General features: G+C 36.4%; 1 protein-coding gene across 7 annotated transcripts in view; it reads left to right on the top strand.

Moving 5' to 3' along the window:
- Nucleotides 1-19,025, top strand: part of NAA16 (N-alpha-acetyltransferase 16, NatA auxiliary subunit) — a 66,617-nt gene extending 47,592 nt beyond the window's left edge. For 5 of the 7 annotated variants that reach the window (XM_068526538.1, XM_068526537.1, XM_068526535.1 and 2 more), the window contains 8 exons: nucleotides 4,529-4,657; nucleotides 10,589-10,802; nucleotides 11,636-11,829; nucleotides 13,109-13,217; nucleotides 13,643-13,741; nucleotides 14,084-14,227; nucleotides 17,339-17,436; nucleotides 18,312-19,025. In XM_068526538.1, coding sequence (XP_068382639.1) covers nucleotides 4,529-4,657; nucleotides 10,589-10,802; nucleotides 11,636-11,829; nucleotides 13,109-13,217; nucleotides 13,643-13,741; nucleotides 14,084-14,227; nucleotides 17,339-17,436; nucleotides 18,312-18,509 — 1,185 coding nt within the window. In that variant the 3' untranslated portion in view covers nucleotides 18,510-19,025. Of the gene's footprint in view, nucleotides 1-4,528; nucleotides 4,658-5,235; nucleotides 5,377-10,588; nucleotides 10,803-11,635; nucleotides 11,830-13,108; nucleotides 13,218-13,642; nucleotides 13,742-14,083; nucleotides 14,228-17,338; nucleotides 17,437-18,311 lie in introns of those variants that run through there. The other 2 variants (XM_068526534.1, XR_011070979.1) reach the window with 2 other exon arrangements.
- Nucleotides 19,026-20,159: the final 1,134 nt, after the last annotated feature.

The raw sequence follows: 20,159 nt of genomic DNA, 5'->3' as shown, positions 1-20,159 counted from the left end.
ATTTTTAATTTACTTTTGGCTGCGTTGGGTCTTCATTGCTGCATTTGGGCTTTCTCTAGTTGTGGTGAGCAGGGGCTACTCTTTGTCGCAGTGCGTGGGCTTCTCATTGCAGTGGATTCTCTTGTTGTGGAGCACGGATTCTAGGTGTGTGGGCTTCAGTAGCTGTGGCGCACGGACTCTAGAGCGCAGGCTCAGTAGTTGTGGCGCACAGGCTTAGTTGCTCAGCGGCATGTGGGATCTTCCAGGACCAGGGATCAAACCCATGTCCCCTGCATTGGCAGGTGGATTCTTAACCACTGTACCACCAGGGAAGCCCTAGGTAGACTCTTTAAAACACATGTTTTAGAATTGTGTAGTAGGATACAAACTAGTGTTTCTAAAACTCATATGGCATAGGATCAACAGTAGGTGCAAAGTGGCAGATGTAGTGGTGGTGCAGAGTATTAGCAAGAATGATGGTAATGATCAAGGGGTCAATCCAAGAAGAAGATATAACAATCGTAAACATATATGTACCCAACATAGGAGCACCTAAATACATAAAGCAAATATTAATAGACATAAAGGGAGAAATGACAGTAACACAGTAATAGTAGCGGACTTTAATACCCCACTTACATCAGTGGACAGATCATCCAGATAGAACATCAATAATGTTCTAAATCATTTCTAAATGCTTTCTAAAGCTGAAAGCATTTCCTCTAAGATCAGAAACAAGACAAGGATGCCCACTGTTGCCACCTTTATTCAGCATAGTATTGGAAGTTCTAGCCACAACAATCAGACAAGAAAAAGAAATAAAAGGAATCCAATTTAGAAAGAAAGTAAACTGTAACTGTTTGCAGATGATGTGATACTATATATAGAAAATCCTAAATGCACCACCAGAAAACTGCTGAAGCTCATTAATGAATTCAGTTTCAGGATACAAAATTAATATACAGAAATCTGTTGCATTTCTATACACTAAGAACAAACTATCAGAAAGAGAAATTAAGGAAACAATCCCATTTACCATAACATCAAAAAGAATAAAATACTTAGGAATAAACCTATCCAAGGAGGTAAAAGACTTGTACTCAGAAAACTGTAAGACACTGATGAAAGAAATTGAAGAGGTCATAAACAGATGGAAAGATATATTGTGTTCATGGATTGAAGAATTAATATTGTTAAAATGACCATACTACCGCAGGCAATCTATAGATTCAGTGCAGTTCCTATCAAAATACCAAGGGTATTTTTTCACAGAACTAGAACAAATAATTAAAAAATTTTATGGAAACTCAGAAGACCCTGAATAGCCAAAACAAGCTCCCTGACTTCAGACTGTACTACAAAGCTATAGTCATCAAAACAGAATGGTATCGGCACAAAAACAGACACATAGATCAGTGGAACAGAATAAAGCCCAGAAATAAATCCCACACACTTATGGTCAATTAGTCTACAACAAAGGAGGCAATAATATACAGTGGAGAAAAGACAGTCTCTTCAGTAAGTGGTGCTGGGAAAACTGGACAACTACACGTAAAAGAATGAAATTAGAACATTCTCTAACACTGTATACAAAAATAAACTCAAGATGGATTAAAGATCTAAATGTAAGACTGGAAACCATAAAACTCCTAGAAGAAAACATAGGCAGAACACTCTTTGACATAAATCATAGCAATTTTTTTGAATCTGTTTCCTAAAACAAAGGAAATAAAAGCAAAAATAAACAAATGGTACCTAATTAGACTTAAAAGCTTTTTCACAGCAAAGGAAACCATCGACAAAATGAAAAAACAACCTACTGAATGGGAAAAAAGATTTGCTAATGATGTGACCCGTAAGGGGTTAATATCCAAAATAAACAGCTCATACAACTCAACATCAGAAAAACAAACAACGTGATGAAAAAATGGGCAGAAGACTTGAATAGACATTTTCCATAGAAGACATACAGATGGCCAGCAGACATGTGAAGAGATGCTCTACGTCATTAATCATCAGAGAAACGCAAATTTAAAGCACAGTCAGGTGTCACCTCACACCTGTCATAATGGCTGCCATCAAAAAGACCACAAATAACAAATGTTGGTGAGGATGTGGAGAAAAGGGAACACTGTTGGTGGGAATCTAAATTGGTGCAGCCAGTGTGGAAAACAGTATGGAGGTTTCTCAGAAAAAATAGAAATACCATATGGCCCAGCAGTTCCACTCCTGGGTATAGATCCAGAAAAAAATGAAAACACTGATTCGAAAAGATATATGCACCCTAATGTTCATAGCATTATTTACAGTTGCCAATATATGGAAGCAACCAGTGTCCATAACAGAAGAATGGACAAAGCAGATGCAGTATATATGTATATACAATGGAATACTACTCAGCCATAAAAAAGAATGAAATTTTGCCGTTTGCAACAACATGCATGGACTTGGACGGTATTCTGCTAAGTGAAGTAAGTCAAGACAGAGAAACACAAATACTGTATGATGTCACTTATATATGGAATCTAAAAAATAGAGCTAGCGAATATAACAAAAAGGAAACAGACTCTCAGATACAGAGAACAAATTAGTGGTTACCAGTGGGCCGGGAGAGAAGGGTACAGGAGCAAGATGGGGGTAAGGGATTAAGAGGTACAAACTATTGTGTATAGAATAAATAAGCTACAGGAATATATTGTACAACACAGGGAATGTAGCCAATATTTTATAATAACTATATAAATGGAGTATAACCTTTAAAAAATTGTGAATTACTGTTATACACCTATAACAAATTATTGTACTTCAGCCATATCAATAAAAAAAGGATGATGGGTATTAGAGAAAAATAAAATTAGGAAAATAGTAATACTGTTTATGTTCATGTAACACCTAATCACATGTAAAATCACATGACATTTTACAGCAAGGTAATTAAGGCTCTGAAGAGGTTACTTGAATCATCTTTGGTCACATAGTCAGTAGTACTGGGGCTCAGACTCTTCAATGCCCTTTCCACTGTGTCACAATTTTGAAGATTAGAAATTAGAAGAAAGTCCAAGAGTAGATGTAAAAGCAGTGATGCTTGTAGAGAAAAGTACCACCTGGAAGGCCAAGCTAGGTTAGAAGTAAAGTACAATTAGAAATGAGTATATAAAACTTAAGTTAAATAAATTTAGTGGTTTAAAAAAAATAAAGAACAAAAAACACCCACACAGCAAATCACAGCTGACTAGGGTATGTCTGAAAAGGCCCAGAAGAATGAAGGGGAAGAAAGAAGGGGAAAGGTTGGCCGTTTGAGGAGAGTAGTCCTCAGAGTCTGGGGCTCAGCTTGCTCGTCGTAATCATCTCCGATCATCCGCTCTTGACAAGTTGCTGTGCCGTATGGAGAGCCTGTTAGTGTATCCACACTGCTTCCCTGGCCAGGCGTGTCCCTAGTGTGTGGTGGGTAACAGTGAACTGGGGGAGGAGAATTGCTAATGACTCTGATAATCAGTTTATATCTGCTTGGTAATAAGTGAGTGAAGTGCTCATATTTCCTTCTTGCAGATTTTTCACAGTTTAGAATATTTGTAGAGTTGCTGATGCAAGTTGGAAAGTTCTAGTTAGTAAAGTTTTGAAATGAAAAATAATGTAGATTTCTTATAAACATATGTAGTCATCAAAAAATGGAATATATATGCAGCCCTAAAGATGACATAAAATACCACCATAATTTCCTTTACCCAGAGATAACTGGTTTTTATACTTGAATTCTGAAAATTGAACTGGTAACTCACAATGGGTGTGAAAGAGAAGTGAATATTAAACTTATATAAATGTACCCATATTTTTACTATCTTTCCTGGGGTCACATAAAGTATATTTTAAATAACTGTTCTCAATTGTGACAAAACTACAGTGCCCCTGCGCTGAAACTAGGTACTCTGTGTCTTACACTCTTCTAGAATACACACTGAGCCTGAGTTAACAAATATTCTTAATAAATTCCATTGTTTGGTTTTGTCAGCCCACTGCAAAGAGTTGGCATGGAACAGGACATGCTGTTAGAAGCAGACACATGGGTACAAAGGAAGTGACAACTGGTAGCCTGACGTGGAGGGGGAGCAGACTTGGGAAACTGAAAAGCAGGCTTGGAACTACTAGTAAGCGATTTGAAAATGATGTTGTAATTAACAGTGATCCTAAGTTGGCAAGGAAAGATTAAGTAAGTAGCTTTTGCTTAATAGACAAAAGATAGGCAGTGCTTCGTAGGATTACTGTCCTAAATAGATTAAGTAAAAGCTTTGGTGTCTAAAACTTAGCTTCAGTAATCTGCAGTCTTTTCTATGTAGGTTGTTGAATATCTCAACAGAGCTGGAAAATAAGACATGTAATTTTAAGTTGATAGGAGCCTTTTGGAAGCGCATTGATATATTTGTTACATAATTTGTTAATGCTATTTATTGTCATAATAATCCGTGTAGACATAGTTGTAAAAGAGAAAATGAGATTTTTAGGATCTCTTTTATTTGTTTGCTTCTTTTATTTATGATTGCTTCCATTTCAGGAAGGAACATCTGCCGTGGAAAATCTAAATGAAATGCAATGTATGTGGTTTCAAACAGAATGCATTTCAGCTTATCAGCGTTTGGGAAGATATGGGGATGCTTTGAAAAAATGCCATGAAGTAGAAAGGGTAAGTTAATAGAGTTTTGGCTTTATTTTTCTCCTCTAAGGTGACAAAAAAAGCAGGTAGATTTCTACATGGGATCATCTACCTCTTATAACTACTTTGGAAACTTCATTTTGAAAAAATTCTTGATCTTTTAGCCTTTCAAACATTCAGAAGTTGTGAATAAATGATTGCTCTCTTTTGATCCTCAAATGGTTATGATTTCGACATGTCTGCATACTTTTGTCTGAAGGAAGAAGGAAAAGATTAGTAAGTTATTGTTGCTATTATTAATATATACTCAAAATTTCTGTTCCCTAATCGGGCCATTATTGATTTTCATTTCTAGCCTAGAAAGATGCACAAGCTGATGGCCACCTCTCTCCTCTTTATGTCAGGATCTGCTCTATAGTCAGCCTCTCTCCAGTTTGTCTTCCCAGGATATTTGTTGTCACATTCAGCACTTTGTACACAATGTGTGGCTGGTTTGCAAGCTTATTTTATTACTTGCTAGGATTATGTGTGTGATGTGCCTTAGTAAGGGGACTTTTCTTTTCCTTGTGTGTGAATTTTTGTTTTCCTGTTCTTTGTCATCTCTGAAGCACTCTCCTTCCAAATGGACCACAGGAGGAAAAGAGCCACAAATGCACCCCTGAGGCAGCCCTCAGCAGCCCTCAGCTGGGGGTCACTCGGCAGCACTGTCCCAAGCTGACGCAGTATAGAGCCACAGGCGTCGTAGTCAGGTGAGCCTGATGTCTGCACTCTGGCAGTCACTTTGGCCTTTTTCCCACATGAAACTTCTGAGGTTGCCCAAAAGGAAGGCTAAATCTTAGGGGGTGGCTTTGGTCGGGAACTGGAACTAGGATTCTACCTGAGCCCTTTTAGAAATAGCTTAGTTTTTGCTTTGCTTTGTTTTGTTTTTTTCCTTTTTAAGCCTGGGCTTGATGGCTGGATTGCTGGGGAAAATCCTTCTCATCTTCTTGGAAAATATAAAGCCTTTGGATGATATGTGAAATATTCAGGCAGTATCCAAGCATTCTAAGTTTAAATCAGGCTCTTATTTCTGTGACAAAACCTAGATCACTAACTTGTTTCGACACTCCTAGATGATGGCCACTTTAAAAGCATTCTGCTTGTTACTAAGGAAAGACATTTTTATTAACCAGGACATTCTCAGGGAGCGGTAGATTGTTTCCTGAATGAACAGCTTGCTCGGCACGTATGGACCAGTAATTCCAGCAAGACCATAATTAGAAATTTATCAGACTTTCTGTGAAAGTCAAATTTGAACACTTGGGGGTCATCATGAACTTTTCCAGCTCTAGTCCCATTCCTCCTAACATTAGTAACTGTACTACTTTATTCTTTTTCATATTTTTTGAGGATTGTTAGACTATGATTACTAGCTACTCCATTACTAAGTTTCATTTAGATTTTGCTTTCCCCTGAGTTTTCAGTGATTTTGAACTACTGCAGTTGAACCCTTGACCAGAGTGGGCATTGGGGTGCCAGCGCTGTGTGAGGTTGAGAATCCCTCTGTGCCTTCTCGTTGGCCCTTTGTATGTGCGACGCCTACGTATCCGTGGTTCTGTATCCATGGATGCAGCCAACCGTGGACTGTGTAGTACTGTAGTATTTACTGTTGAAAAAAATTCACATATTGGTGGGCCCACGTGGTGGTGTTCAAGGGTCAGCTGTACTTCCAGTTCAAGAAATATGTTTTGACTGGTAGAAAGCATTTTTGAAGGAAAAAAAATTAGAGGAAATCATTGGTTATCAGAGATTAAAACATGGTAGAAATCGTCACCCTCTGGTCATGTTATATAACTGTTACTGCTAGAAACTTTACAAAGTGTCTTTAGGGTTTGCTGTTGGTGCTTGAAAATATAACCAGAAGCAGTTAAGTAAGAAAAGGTCCTATTCATATTCCACTTGTAAGCTAGTCTTTATAGTGAATAATTTATACTAAAAAGTAAATATTATAAGACTTAACTCTTCTAGTGGTTATGTGTGAAAACATTAGTGTATAGTACAAATAGGGTGATTAAATGTTTGCTGATTAACGCTTCTGAAATTAATTTCTAATAAAATTAATATAATCTAAAAGAAAATTCTTGATGATATAATTGTAAGGATTTACGAGTAATTACAGAAATCAAAGATATAATAGGTATCTGTTTGAGTTACTTTTGTGCCTTTTGTACTTTTGTGTACTGAGCACCTTTCAGATATAAAATTTTGCAGTTGACCTTCTAAATAGAAGGTCATTGAATAGAGAAGTAAGTTCCAAGAAGGGCTAAGTCCTTCTCCCTTCAAGAATTCATTCAAGAGTTCTTTCATTGAAGGCAGTTTCAGCTTAGGACATACTGCTGTGTGCTCTTACTAATTGGATTTGAAACATTAGAATTCTAGAATGGCCCACTGTAGTACTTTTTCTGCCTTCATCTTGCCTCCCTTGTAGGATTTTAGGATTATATACAAAGATTACGTAGTCCAACCCAATCTGATGTTTAGAACTTGTTTTATTAAAAATAAGACAAAATGACCACCTTCAAAGTACTGGCTGTAAACTTGAGTTCAGGATAATATTTTTAAGTATTTTATCTTTCAAGAATTGAGCTTTCTTTTCCTTTTTTTTCAGGTGATTAGTTTCTCATTATTTTAGTGTGTTGATTTATATCTGAAACAGGAACAATGTATATTTCTAAAACTTTGATAAGATCTAAGATTTCTGACAGATCAAAACCAAAGGAAGTTCATATATTTTTCTTCTAGTGCATCTTAATCTTTATCAAATTGACATGTGCTTTTATTTATTTTTTTAAATTTATTTATTTTAATTAATTTATTTTTGGCTGCATTGGGTCTTCGTTGCTCCGCGCGGGCTTTCTCTAATTGCGGCGAATGGGGGCTACTCTTGGTTTCCATGCGCGGGCTTCTCATTGCGGTGGCTTCTCTTGTTGCAGAGCACAGGCTTTAGGCGCTCAGACTTCAGTAGTTGTGGTGCGTGGGCTCAGTAGCTGTGGCTCACGGGGTCTAGAGCACAGGCTCAGTAGTTGTGGCGCATGGGCTTAGTTGCTCCGTGGCCTGTGGGATCTTCCCGGACCAGGGATCGAAGTCAGTCATGTCCCTTGCATTGGCCGGCGGATTCCTAACCACAGTGCCACCAGGGAAGTCCTGACACATGCTTTTATAACAACCGATTTTCTATAAAGGAAATAGAGTTGCTTATTGCCCTAGTTGGTCTAGTTATTATTATTTCTTAAGTCCAAAGATTTTTGTAGCCTTTCTATGTATGAGCTCCTGTTAGTCTCCTGCAGCAACTCTGAGAAGTAATGGGTGGGAGAATCTGGGTCAGAAGAGAAGGCCTAATAGGAAATTCCTAAAGAAAACCATACTTTTAAGCGGTGAATAGCATTTCTTAAGTTTTTGCTGACTTGTCTTACTTTGATACAAGCCTAATTTTGACAACTTAAGCAATTCCTGCCAGCATTCCCCCCGCATTTTCCCTCACCCCCAAAAGAGAGAACTAGTGTTCATGATGAGGGGGAAAGTGAGTTAAGGGCATGAGCTGTATGTTAAAATTAGGGTGCCTAATTTCTGCAGTGACCTAAGTGACCATATCATGTTCATGTTTGGCTGAAGTGCAGGGAAGGTAACTTTACCTATTTGCCTGTTTGTGTTATCTAGTATATTTTTATGTTTTATAAATTTGGAGACTTAAACATCACCCCATGGTAGTTCTAGGGAGATCTTTGTGGTAATGGAATAGTTCTTTATCTTGATTGTGGTGGTGGTTACACAAATCTACACATGATAAAATCACATGGAACTATACACACACATTAAGCCAATGTCAGGTTTTTGTTTTGATAGTTACTATAGGATGTAACCTTGTGGGGAAACTGAGGGAAGAGTATATGGGACACCTCTGTACTATCTTTGCAACTTCCTTTACCTATAATTATTCCAAAATTAAAAGTTAAAAAAGAAAATCAACCTAAGATTATTTAATTGTTTTTAAGTAGGAATATGCCATTCCTGAGCAGGTTCCTGAGACACAGGGCTTTCAGTGGAAAAACTGAGAAAGCCTCAGACAAACTGGGATAAGTTGGTTACCCTATTTACGGAAGACATTAACTGGAGAGAGGCAGCCTATGGGCTGTTACTGATAAAGAGCGGCTTAAATGTTTGTGGTTCCATATGGCTCCCTCTAAGACTTGACTTAAATCTATGTCTACTAATGCTGTAGGAATATCTCTTGAAACTTGTGTCTGCCTTTTTACACGTCAGTGTTTCTCACCCTTAAAAAAAAGTCCTGTAATCTCTTAGATGTTTTCATCTCATTATGTGTGCCATGATTTTGGGCACTGCCATTTTTCCTCAGTCAGTTGTATTGAATTTTAAGATATTATAGTGCTAGATATAACTTGATTCATATTAGCCGTGAACAACTATGTAATTCCTTGATTTAAAAAAAGTTTATGTTATTGTTTGTCTTATTAATGGGAGGAATGCAGCTTTCAAATATAACATTAAAGCATGATTCTTGAAGTAGGAAATATAAACTAATTTAAAATGTTCATTTTTTTTCTTCCCCATTTCTTTCCTTCACAGTGTATACTTTTATTCTTTTTATCTTAGTATTCTTCCCTTAAAGTCTCAGGTACTTACTGTAATTCTGTGTATAGTGTATTTCTAATTACCAAGATAACTAAAATTATCAAATGATATGGACAATTACTAATGTGTTCTCTGCACAGTGAGTTACTAGGCCTCCAGGACAGAGGGAAAATGAAGTAGTAGCAGAGTTTGATCTGTGTTTGTGTAATGAATCATTCATTTTTTCTATATATTTTTGGCGAAGCTAGAATAGGGGAAAAGAAAGAAGATGGAGGTAGAGATGCATGTAGGGAAGAAAATAAAAGTATAAATTGTTTTGTCGGAGGGTTAGTTGTCTTTTTTCCGTGTAAGGGATTAGTTCTTAACCCTTTTTGGGCCATGGACCCTTTGAGAATTGGATGAAAGCCTCAAGCTCTCGCCTTAGGAAAATGTTATTATGCTTGTTTATACATAGACTCCAGATTAAGAACTTTTGCTAAAATGGAATGTAAGTAGATAAATGGGAGTTTAATGAGTGAGAGAAAACCATAATGCTCTGCATTTGTAAAGCAGTTTACTGTTCAGAATGAACTTTAAAATAATTATTTGATCCCTTAGCAACCTTATGAAATTAGCTGTATGTATTGATATATCTTTATTCCTAACTTAGGTTAAATAATGGAGGCTCTAGGAAATTAACAAGTCACATGACTGATAAGCAGCTTCTCTCCTGAGTTGGCAAATATTGTGCTTATTGAATGTCTGCTGTGCTAGGCCCTGTGCCAGGTAGTGGGGATGGATATGACAGGCTTGTCCTTGAAGAGCTCTTGGTTGAATAGAACTGTCTAATTTGTAGACATTCAGTGTGAACTTATATATATTTAGTCTCCGTTCAGCTCTGTTTAACTCTGCGTTGCTACTTTTGGGGGGAATACTGAGGAGAAGTATTTCATTAAAACTAAAATATCAGTATGTTGTAATTTCCAGGTTTAAAAAATAACCTGATCATCTGACTTTAGTTCCCTGACCAGGGTTGAATTCGGGCCTGGCAGTGAAAGCACTGAGTTCTAACCACTGGACCAACAGGGAATTCCCTTCATCTGACTTATTTCATAGAAATTGAGTATCATAATAAAACATGATGTATAGGGAATGGGCATGGATTGTAGGAAGAGAAACTTAAGTTTAATGCAAAGAACACCTTGAGGTCCTTCATATGTTAAACACTGGAGAGGGCAACTAAGTGAAATTGTGACTGCTTACATTATCTTTCGGGCTTTTTATGATTTTCTTTTCAAAAGTAGACATTATTGACATAAACGTAAGAGATAATTTTGTGGTTTTGTTTTTAAGCATTTTTTTGAGATAACCGACGATCAATTTGACTTCCATACTTATTGCATGAGAAAGATGACCCTTCGTGCCTACATTGACCTTTTGAGATTAGAAGATATACTCAGGAGACATGCCTTCTATTTCAAGGCCGCTAGATCAGCTATTGAAATATATTTGAAATTGTATGATAATCCCTTGACCAATGAAAGCAAACAACAAGAAATAAATTCAGGTAACTGAAAAGGGACTTGCTTAAAGAGATTTGAAAAGAACACAAAATTTCAGAACATCATTAACATAATGATGAAGAAGTATATTATCAGATGGATGTGAAGACAACATTAGATAACTGATATACCAAAAAAAAGTGGGGGGAAGACTTAGAAAAAGTTGACAGGATGATGTGCTGTAGCTGACGCTTCTAAATTACCCTAATGGAATGACCTGCAATCATTCTAATTTGTATCGTTTGTAGGGCCCATTCAGGAAAAATAGAAATGTTTATGGGCTGGGTTTTTTTTTTTTTTCTTAAATAGGAATTGAAGATAGTTTTGAGCTTTTTAGGGGAAACAAAATATATTTGTACAACTTCGAATACCTACTTGATTGAAAATAATAATGCCAATGAGAATATCTGTATAGAGCCTTTTATTCACTAAAATGTTAATATCTAAGAATATTTGAGAAATGCATGGAGGCAAATTTCTGATCAGATCATGAGCGTTTATGTGCATTGCACTTATCCTTGATATATTGATATTCCAAGAGGATAGTCTTCAGCTCCACTTTATACAGTTTGGGACTTGAGACTGAGAGAAGATGATTTGCCTAAACCCATGTATTGTGTAGGAAGCAGAACCAGGCTAGAACTGGTTAATTTTAGTTGATGCAGCATTTGCTATTGCATTTTGTGTGCCAGGTTTGAGCTAGTCATTAGGAGTACACTTTCTAAAGACTTCTATATAGTTGCCCCCCAAAAAACTATACTAATAGTATGTATTGAATAAGAATATGAGGAAATTGGAAACATTGACTCAGAATTTTCATTCATTTGGATATTTATAGAAAACCTGTCAGCCAAAGAATTGAAGAAAATGCTTAGCAAGCAGAGAAGAGCTCAGAAAAAGGCTAAATTAGAAGAAGAGAAAAAGCATGTGGAAAGGGAACGTCAACAAAAAAATCAAAAGAAAAAACGGGATGAAGAAGAAGAAGAAACCAGTGGTCTCAAAGAAGAACTTATACCTGAAAAATTAGAAAGGGTGAGATGAACTTACTGTCTTTATTTGATAAAATTTATGTTATTTCGTTCTGTTCTGACCGTAAACATAATTTATTTAAATCTGTAAATCAGAAGTTATTTGTAGTATTAGCCAAGATCATTATGATAGTCATCAATTATTTTTGAGTGATAATATGCAAATTTTGGCTAATGCAAATTATAGATAGAATTGTAGTTGTGGTAGGCAGAATAATGGCCCTCCAAAGGTGTCTGTGTTCTAATCCCTGGAAACTGTGAATATGTTACATTTCATGGCAAAGGGAATTAAGGTGGCAGATGGAATTTAAGTTTGTACTTAGCTGGCCTTTATATAGGGAGAGTAGCCTGGATTATCCAGGGAAGCCCAATGTAACTAATCGCCAGGGGCCTTAAACATGGGGGAGGGAAGCAGGAGAGGAGGGCTCAGTGGTGGGAAAAGGACTCAATCCTCTGTTGTTGCTTTGAAGGGGGGTGGGGCGGGAGCCACAAGCCAGAGGGTGTGGGCATCCTTGAGAAGCTGGAAGAAGGCATTGAAACATATTCTCCCTTAAAGCCTCCAAGAGGAAATGCAGTCCTGTTGACACTGATTTAAGCCCAGTGAGACCCATGTTGGACTTTTAACCTGCAGAACTGCAAGATAATAAATTTGTGTTAATACAGTAAATTTTTGGTAATTTGTTAGAGCAGCAATACAATTAAATATGGAAGCATTTCATACACCTTGCTAGATAATGTTTTAGCTACAAAGAGAATAACATCTTATCTCCAGGATTTTCTCAAAGTGTTAATAGTTACTTAAGAACCAGATTTAGGGAAATATTTCCTATTTAGGGGAATAGCTAAATATTTAGGGAAATAGCTTTCTGGTTTATTCACTATGAATCTAGTATAAGTATTTTAAACTTGTCCTTTTTTTCAACTGTGTAGTGCAATTATATTTGTCTCCTTTAAATGTTTGTAGTTTAAGGGGCTTGGTAGCATAATGGTACTTGTAGTACCATTTCATCAAGTCTGTGGAATAATTTCCTGTATTTTTTTGGATTTTTATAAAATTATCTTGATTTTATAATCAGGAAAGCAATAGAGCTATTTCCATTGTTTGAAAAGTATTGACTAGTTGTTTATAGTTGATAGTTTTAAAATTTTTTCTTGCTTACCTGGTTATATGAAGAGAACTGTCTAAATTACTTCAGCTATGTATTAATATAAAATTTGGGGGGAAATTTGACTTGTGTAACTGCTTTTTAAATACAATAATTTTTCTTTCTCTTTCAAAATAGATAGAAAATCCATTAGAAGAAGCTATCAAGTTTCTTATACCTCTTAAGAACCTTGTTGCTGATAACATTGACACTCATCTATTAGCATTTGAAATATATTTTAGAAAAGGTAATAGTTTGAATTCAGATTTTAATCCTTGATTTTATTGGTGGCCATATTCAGTAGACTCTTTGTGAATTAGATCTATTTTTGTTTCTTAGAGTTTCATTTCAACCTTCCACAAAGGCTCTTAATTCCTTTTTCCTTTGCTACTCAAAACTTTACTGAGTAATAAATTGGAATATTATGATCAAATGAATAATTTGAATAGTCATACAAGTTGTTTACCTGAAGCAATTCTTCATGATTTGTCAAGCATTTCTTTAGAAAATAATATTATCTTTGATAACCAAAGGCAGCTTTGAATTTTGCTTTTGAATGTTATAGGAAAGATAACACTTTGTTACTGGATTTTAAGTGAGGCTAAAATAAAGTGAAGAAAATAACATACATAAATATTGATGCTGTTACTTTTATAATTTTTTCTGACATAGGAAAGTTTCTGTTAATGCTGCAGTCTGTCAAACGAGCTTTTGCCATCAACAGGAATAACCCATGGTTACATGAATGTTTAATTAAATTTTCTAAATCTGGTAAGTATAAAAAAGGTGATATTTATGTAAAAGTAAATATGACAGTTCAGCTGTCTTCCATTAAGCTGGACATTAAAGAGATTTGTAACAATGTAAAGCAAAAAAAGTATAATGTTTATAGTATTTAAATGGAGATATATCTATAAAATGAACATGCTAGCAAAGATATGTTAGAAATTAGTGCATTTTAAGCTAGAATGTATTTATATTACAAAGGAGTAATACTATTTTTATTATGTAAAATATATCAAGCTTAATAATAAATATAGATGTATTTCAATTGATTTTGTTTCAAAGCACAGACCAAAAATTTTATAAACTTCACATGTTCTGTTTTTATAGTGTCTAATCATAGTAATCTTCCAGACGTTGTGAGCAAAGTTCTGTCTCAAGAAATGCAGAAAATATTTGTTAACAAGGATTTGGAAAGTTTTAATGAGGATTTTCTCAAACATAATGCTACCTCTCTTCAGCATCTACTTTCAGGTTGGTATTTAGTTCCCAGGGTTAAAATGTTTATGGAAAAAAGTTAGAATGTGATGAAAAAAGAAAAGTTTGGAAAGATGATCAACCTCACTAACTATCAGAGAAAGAGAAATGAACACAATACCATTTTATTTTTAATTAATTAATTTATTTTTGGCTGTGTTGGGTCTTCGTTTCTGTGTGAGGGCTTTCTCTAGTTGCGGTGAGCGGGGGCCACTCTTCATCGCGGTGTGCGGGCCTCTCACTATTGCGGCCTCTCTTGTTGCGGAGCACAGGCTCCAGACGCGCAGGCTCAGTAGTTGTGGCTCACAGGCCCAGTTGCTCCGCGGCATGTGGGATCTTCCCAGACCAGGGCTCGAACCCGTGTCCCCTGCATTGGCAGGCAGATTCTCAACCACTGCGCCACCAGGGAAGCCCCCCACAATACCATTTTGGTCTTTCAAATTAGGAAAGATTATTTTTAAATACAACCATACAAAATCTGTGGGATGCAGCAAAAGCTTAGTTCTTAGAGGGAAGTTCATAGTGATACAGGCCTTCCTCAAAAAAACAAGAAAAATCTCAAATAAACAACCTAACCTACCACCTAAAAGGAAAGATTATTTTTGTATGGAAAAAGGAGACTAAAGTATGGGAAAGATGTGGCATATAAGCACTCTTGTGTTTTACTGCTGCAGGTGTGAATTGCCCTGGCCATGTAGGAAAACAATTTGTCATTGTTACCAAGAGCTTCATTACAACTGTGTCTTTTGCTGTAGTCACACATATTTGTGTAAATAATTCTAAAGAATTAATCCAAAGCAAAGAAAGAGCTTTAACGGCAAAGATATTAACTGGAATGCTGTGTGTAAGGATGGGGAAAAGAATGGAAACAAATTTAATGATGTCCAGTAATAGGGAAAACAGTAATAGGTTCATATAAAATGACAGGTAGTCATATAAAGTAATATTTATTCAAAAGATTTGTAATAACAGGGGTACTTTTATAATATATATGCAGAATTAACATATAATGTAATCTCAGCTGTGTAAAAATACACATGGCATAAAAGCTGAAGAGAAGCATCAAAGCTTTAATGGTTGACTTTGGATGTTGAGGTTATGCGACACTTATTTTTTCTTGTATTTTTTATTACTGTATATATTTTGTGTTTGTGGGTTTGTTTGTTTTCTTTTTCACTTTTTGGCCACACCTCATGGCATGCATGTGAGATCTTAGTTCCCTGACCAGGGATCAAACCTGCGCCCCCTGCAGTGGAAGCGTGGAGTCTTAACCACTGGACCGCCAGGGAAGTCCCCGTATTTTGTGTTTTGAGGATTTACTGTATCCTGTCATGTTACAGGAAGGATTTTAGGCAGCTTATACAAATTCATAAAATGACAAGATGGCATAAATGAAAACTGGAAAAAGATTGTGGAAAAGCAGTTGGGGACAAAAGGAATGGAGTACATAATATAATTAACTATGCTCCTACTTTAAATATTTTAACCTAAGCTTTCTTGTTGTAAAGGGAAACTGCTTGGTTGTGATATCTATGGAAAAAAGTTAATTCTCGTGAAAAATTACAGCACTTCTTGGTAGTAAGGGCAAATAAGAATTTCTCTTCAAGAACACAGAATAATGGAAGGAGACATTTCTTTATTATAATAATGGGAAATGCCTTTCTAAACATCATATGAAATTCTAAGGAAAAGATAATTTTTGCCACATTAAAAAAAAAAATCCATAAAGTCAGAAGGCCAAGTGGGAAAAATACATTAGATATGTAACTAATTAAAAGCTAATAATATATATACTACTCTTATAAATTAACAATAGAAATATAAATTAATAAAAGCCCAATAGAAAAATGAGCATAGAACATGGACCGTGTAATTCATAGGGGGAATATAAACTGGATTTTACTTTAAAACAGCTTTAAAAATTATTTTCTTCGTGAATATGCAAACATTTTCCTGCTGTCCGTCTGTCACACTGCTCTCTTTTTTTTAAAAATAAATTTATTTATTTATTTTTGCTGTGTTGGGTCTTCGCTGCTGCGCACGGGCTTTCTCTAGTAGCGGCGAGCGGGGGCTACTCTTTGTTGCGGTGCACGGGCTTCTCATTGTGGTGGCTTCTCTTGTTGTGGAGCACGGGCTCTAGGCGTGCGGGCTTCAGTAGTTGTGGCACGTGGGCTCAGTAGTTGTGGCTCGTGGGCTCTAGAGCACAGGCTCAGTAGTTGTGGCGCACGGGCTTAGCTGCTCTGCGGCATGTGGGATCTTCCCGGACCAGGGCTCAAACCCGTGTCCCCTGCATTGGCAGGCAGATTCTTAACCACTGCGCCACCAGGGAAGTACCCACACTGCTCTTTGATAATAATTTGTTCCTTAAGTGTTTTATTTTAGGGTATCATCTTTTAAAAATGATTTTAGTTGAAATATTGATTGATGCCACAGGGGTAACCCATATTTACATTTTGAGTTATAGCATTTCTGAGGGGTGGAGTTGTTAAATTTGGTCTCCTGGTAAATGTTTAACAGCCATCTCTTTGTGGCAGAAAAAACCCTGATTTTAGTGTTTTGCCATAATATAAATACTCCCATTGTGACCCTAAGCTATCAGTGGGATGTCATGGAACAGGGAGTTGGGAAAAGATATCACAGTCAGCTCTAGCCCACCGATTGGATACTTGGAACCATGGCTTTGTTGTTGTTATTTATTTAATTTTTAATTTATTTTTGGCTGCGTTGGGTCTTTGTTGCTGCGCGTGGGCTTTCTCTAGTTGCAGCGAGCGGGGGCTACTCTTCGTTGTGGTGCGCGGGCTTCTCATTGCAGTGGCTTCTCTTGTTGCGGGGCACGGGCTCTAGGCACGCGGACTTCAGTAGTTGTGGCTTGCGGGCTCTAGAGCGCAGGCTCGGTAGTTGTGACGCACGGGCTTTGTTGCTCTGCGGCATGTGGGATCTTCCCGGACCAGAGATCGAACCCGTGTCCCCTGCATTGGCAGGTGGATTCTTAACCACTGCGCCACCAGGGAAGTCTCTGGAACCATGTTTTAAGTCACTGATCAGTATAAATCAAATCAAATGTAAGACATAGGAATGTACTCATTTTGTAATGTCTTCGTATTTCAGGTGCTAAAATGATGTATTTTCTGGACAAGTCAAGGCAAGAAAAAGCAATTGCTATTGCCACTAGACTGGATGAAACCATAAAAGATAAAAATGTAAAGGTAAGAGTTTTCACACACTGATTCCCAGAGATTGTGGATACTGAGTGATCTAACAAAACATATCTTTACAACATAATTCTTGAGTGGCCCTTCAGAGTTATGTATGGATTTGGATCTCAGCTCTTCTACCAATTATGAGCTGTGTCATGTTAGGCAAGTTACCTTTCTTAGCTTCCTTTTCCTCATTTATACAGTGAGGATGAAAATACTGTCTATCTCAGAGTTGGTGTTAACTGAAATAGTAAACTGTGAAGTGCTTGGCACATAGTAAGCTCTCAGTAAATGGGAACTATTGTTATTAATAAAGGACACTTTCAGTGATCACAGTTTCAGATACTCACTTTTTTTAAGTATTAGAATTCTATCACCTTTTTTTTTTTTTTGACTGTTGGGTCTTCATTGCTGAGCGTGGGCTACTCTTCGTTGTGGTGTGCAGGCTTCTCATTGCAGTGGCTTCTCTTCTTGTGGAGCACGGGCTCTAGGCCTGCGGGCTTCAGTAGTTGCAGCACGTGGACCCTAGGGCACGCAGGCCTCAGTAGTAGTGGCGCATGGGCTTAGTTGCTCCGCAGCATGTGGGATCTTCCCGGACCAGGGATCAAACCTGTGTCCCCTGCATTGGCAGGTGGATTCTTAACCACTGCACCAGCAGGCAAGTTCCCTATTGCTTTTTTAAGGTTTTGTAGAATTGATTTTTTTAAATGTTCTTTTTTTTGTGGTGACTACTTATTATAGATAGCAAGAAGTTATTTTAGAGTGTGGCATTGTTGGTTTTCTCTTGCTTAATTAACAAATTGCATCTTTTGATTAACAAAAAAAATAGTTATTAACCAAAGTTTTTTAAAAAAATAATTTTTATTTTTCCCTTGTTTAAATAGACTTTAATAAAGGTTTCTGAGGCACTGCTTGATGGAAGCTTTGGGAACTGTAATTCTCAGTATGAAGAATACAGGATGGCCTGTCATAACCTGCTTCCTTTTACTTCTGCTTTCCTGCCTGCTGCGAGTGAAGTCGGCAGTCATAGCGCAGCTCTAAACCACACAGCTAACTGTGATGTCTTGGCAAGTGAAATTTGAAATCCCGTAGAAAGTTGACTTCTGTAAAACTCAAAGCTGAATTCAGATCAGGGTTCCTTTTCCAGCTTGTATGTTAATATAGATATGAAATGAAGTACAGTTGACCCTTGAACAACATGGGTTTGAATTTCGAGGGTCCACTTGTATGTGGATTTTTTCAATAGGAGATACTACAGTACTATGCGATCTTCAGTTGGTTGAATCCATGGATGCAGAACCTCAGATAGGGAGGGACTGCTTATACAGAGGGCCACCTATAAGTTAAATGTGGATTTTTGACTGCTTGGAGGGAGGGTCAGTGCACCTAACTCTTGCTTTGTTCAAAGGTCAACTGTATGGGATAGAATTTTTAAATGGAGTATGCTGTAAGCTTATTTTATTCTTTATCCGACTATGCCAATTTACATAAAAAGCTCTTAAAATTACCTGTTATATACTTGTACAGCTTTCTTAAACTTTTGAATTATCAGCATTGTGATTGGTGCTGTCACTTCATATCATAACTATAATTTCTTAATTAACCTAAGTTGCATACAGCTCTACTGTATTATTTTCTTTAGATCTGGGTTTTGTTTCAGAATCTTATGTTTTGATCCCTTATTGGTTTGTTTTATTATTGTTTGTTTGCTTTTTATTAAAGCACATCAATATTAAAGTGTTAACTATATGTCAGAAGTGATATGGAACTCCTTTTGGCAGATATTTATTTAAAATTTACTTCAGTTTGACCTTTTGTCCACTTTACTTTTTTTGTGATTCACCGTTTTCCTTTTTAATAGCCGTGAAAATGCTATTTTCTGTTGAACAAGGGTACTCCAGTTTTATGTTGATGATTCAGAATATGGGGATCTGTTTGCCTCTTAATCATGGAAGTTCACTGGTAAATTTGTTGTATATCTAGATCAGTCTTAAAGACCCACAGGCAAGAGTTATGCTTTCTTGGCTAAATTGCTTTGCGTTACCAAGTAGTTTGTATGTGAGTGCTTCAAGGGAGCATAATAGGGTAGAATACAAATTACAATGAGATATTCTTACTCTTATAGCCATGCATTGACTATTAAATACATTTTTATATCAACAAAATGAGAATTTAAACTATCAGCTAGTTTAACTATTAAAACATAGTATTGTTGAGCAATATTTTGGGGGGGGTAGCTTTTGTTCTATCTTGTACAGAAAACAGTAATAGAATCATTGAATATGTTTCAGAACTGTATAAATGTCTGTAACATTAATACTTCCTTTTAAAGGCAAATATAAATTCAAAAGGGGAGATTTTATTTAGAGAAACAATTCTAATTAAAATGGTTTTCCTTCACTCTAAGCTAATATTTAGACTCATAATTGTTGAGAGAAAAAACCGTACTGTAAAATAATGCCAACCTATGTAATGCTATAATAAATTATTTTGTATACAGTTGCTTATTTGTGTTTGTGTTATTGTTTCACACTATCAAAATATTTTTGCAAAATGTTTTTTCTTTGAGGGAGTAAAAACTTAATTATCTTAGTTTCTACAAGTTTATTTTAAAAAATAACCAACTACCAATATATTCTAGTGCCACAGCAGCTTGGCTTCTTTTTAGAGTTTTAATAATATTAGAACTAGGCTATCTTTTTTACTGAATATCCTGGGAAACATGTAATTTG

Source organism: Eschrichtius robustus, chromosome 18 (assembly GCF_028021215.1).
Source record: "Eschrichtius robustus isolate mEscRob2 chromosome 18, mEscRob2.pri, whole genome shotgun sequence".
NCBI lineage: Eukaryota > Metazoa > Chordata > Mammalia > Artiodactyla > Eschrichtiidae > Eschrichtius > Eschrichtius robustus.
This window is presented reverse-complemented; position numbering and strand designations above follow the sequence as displayed.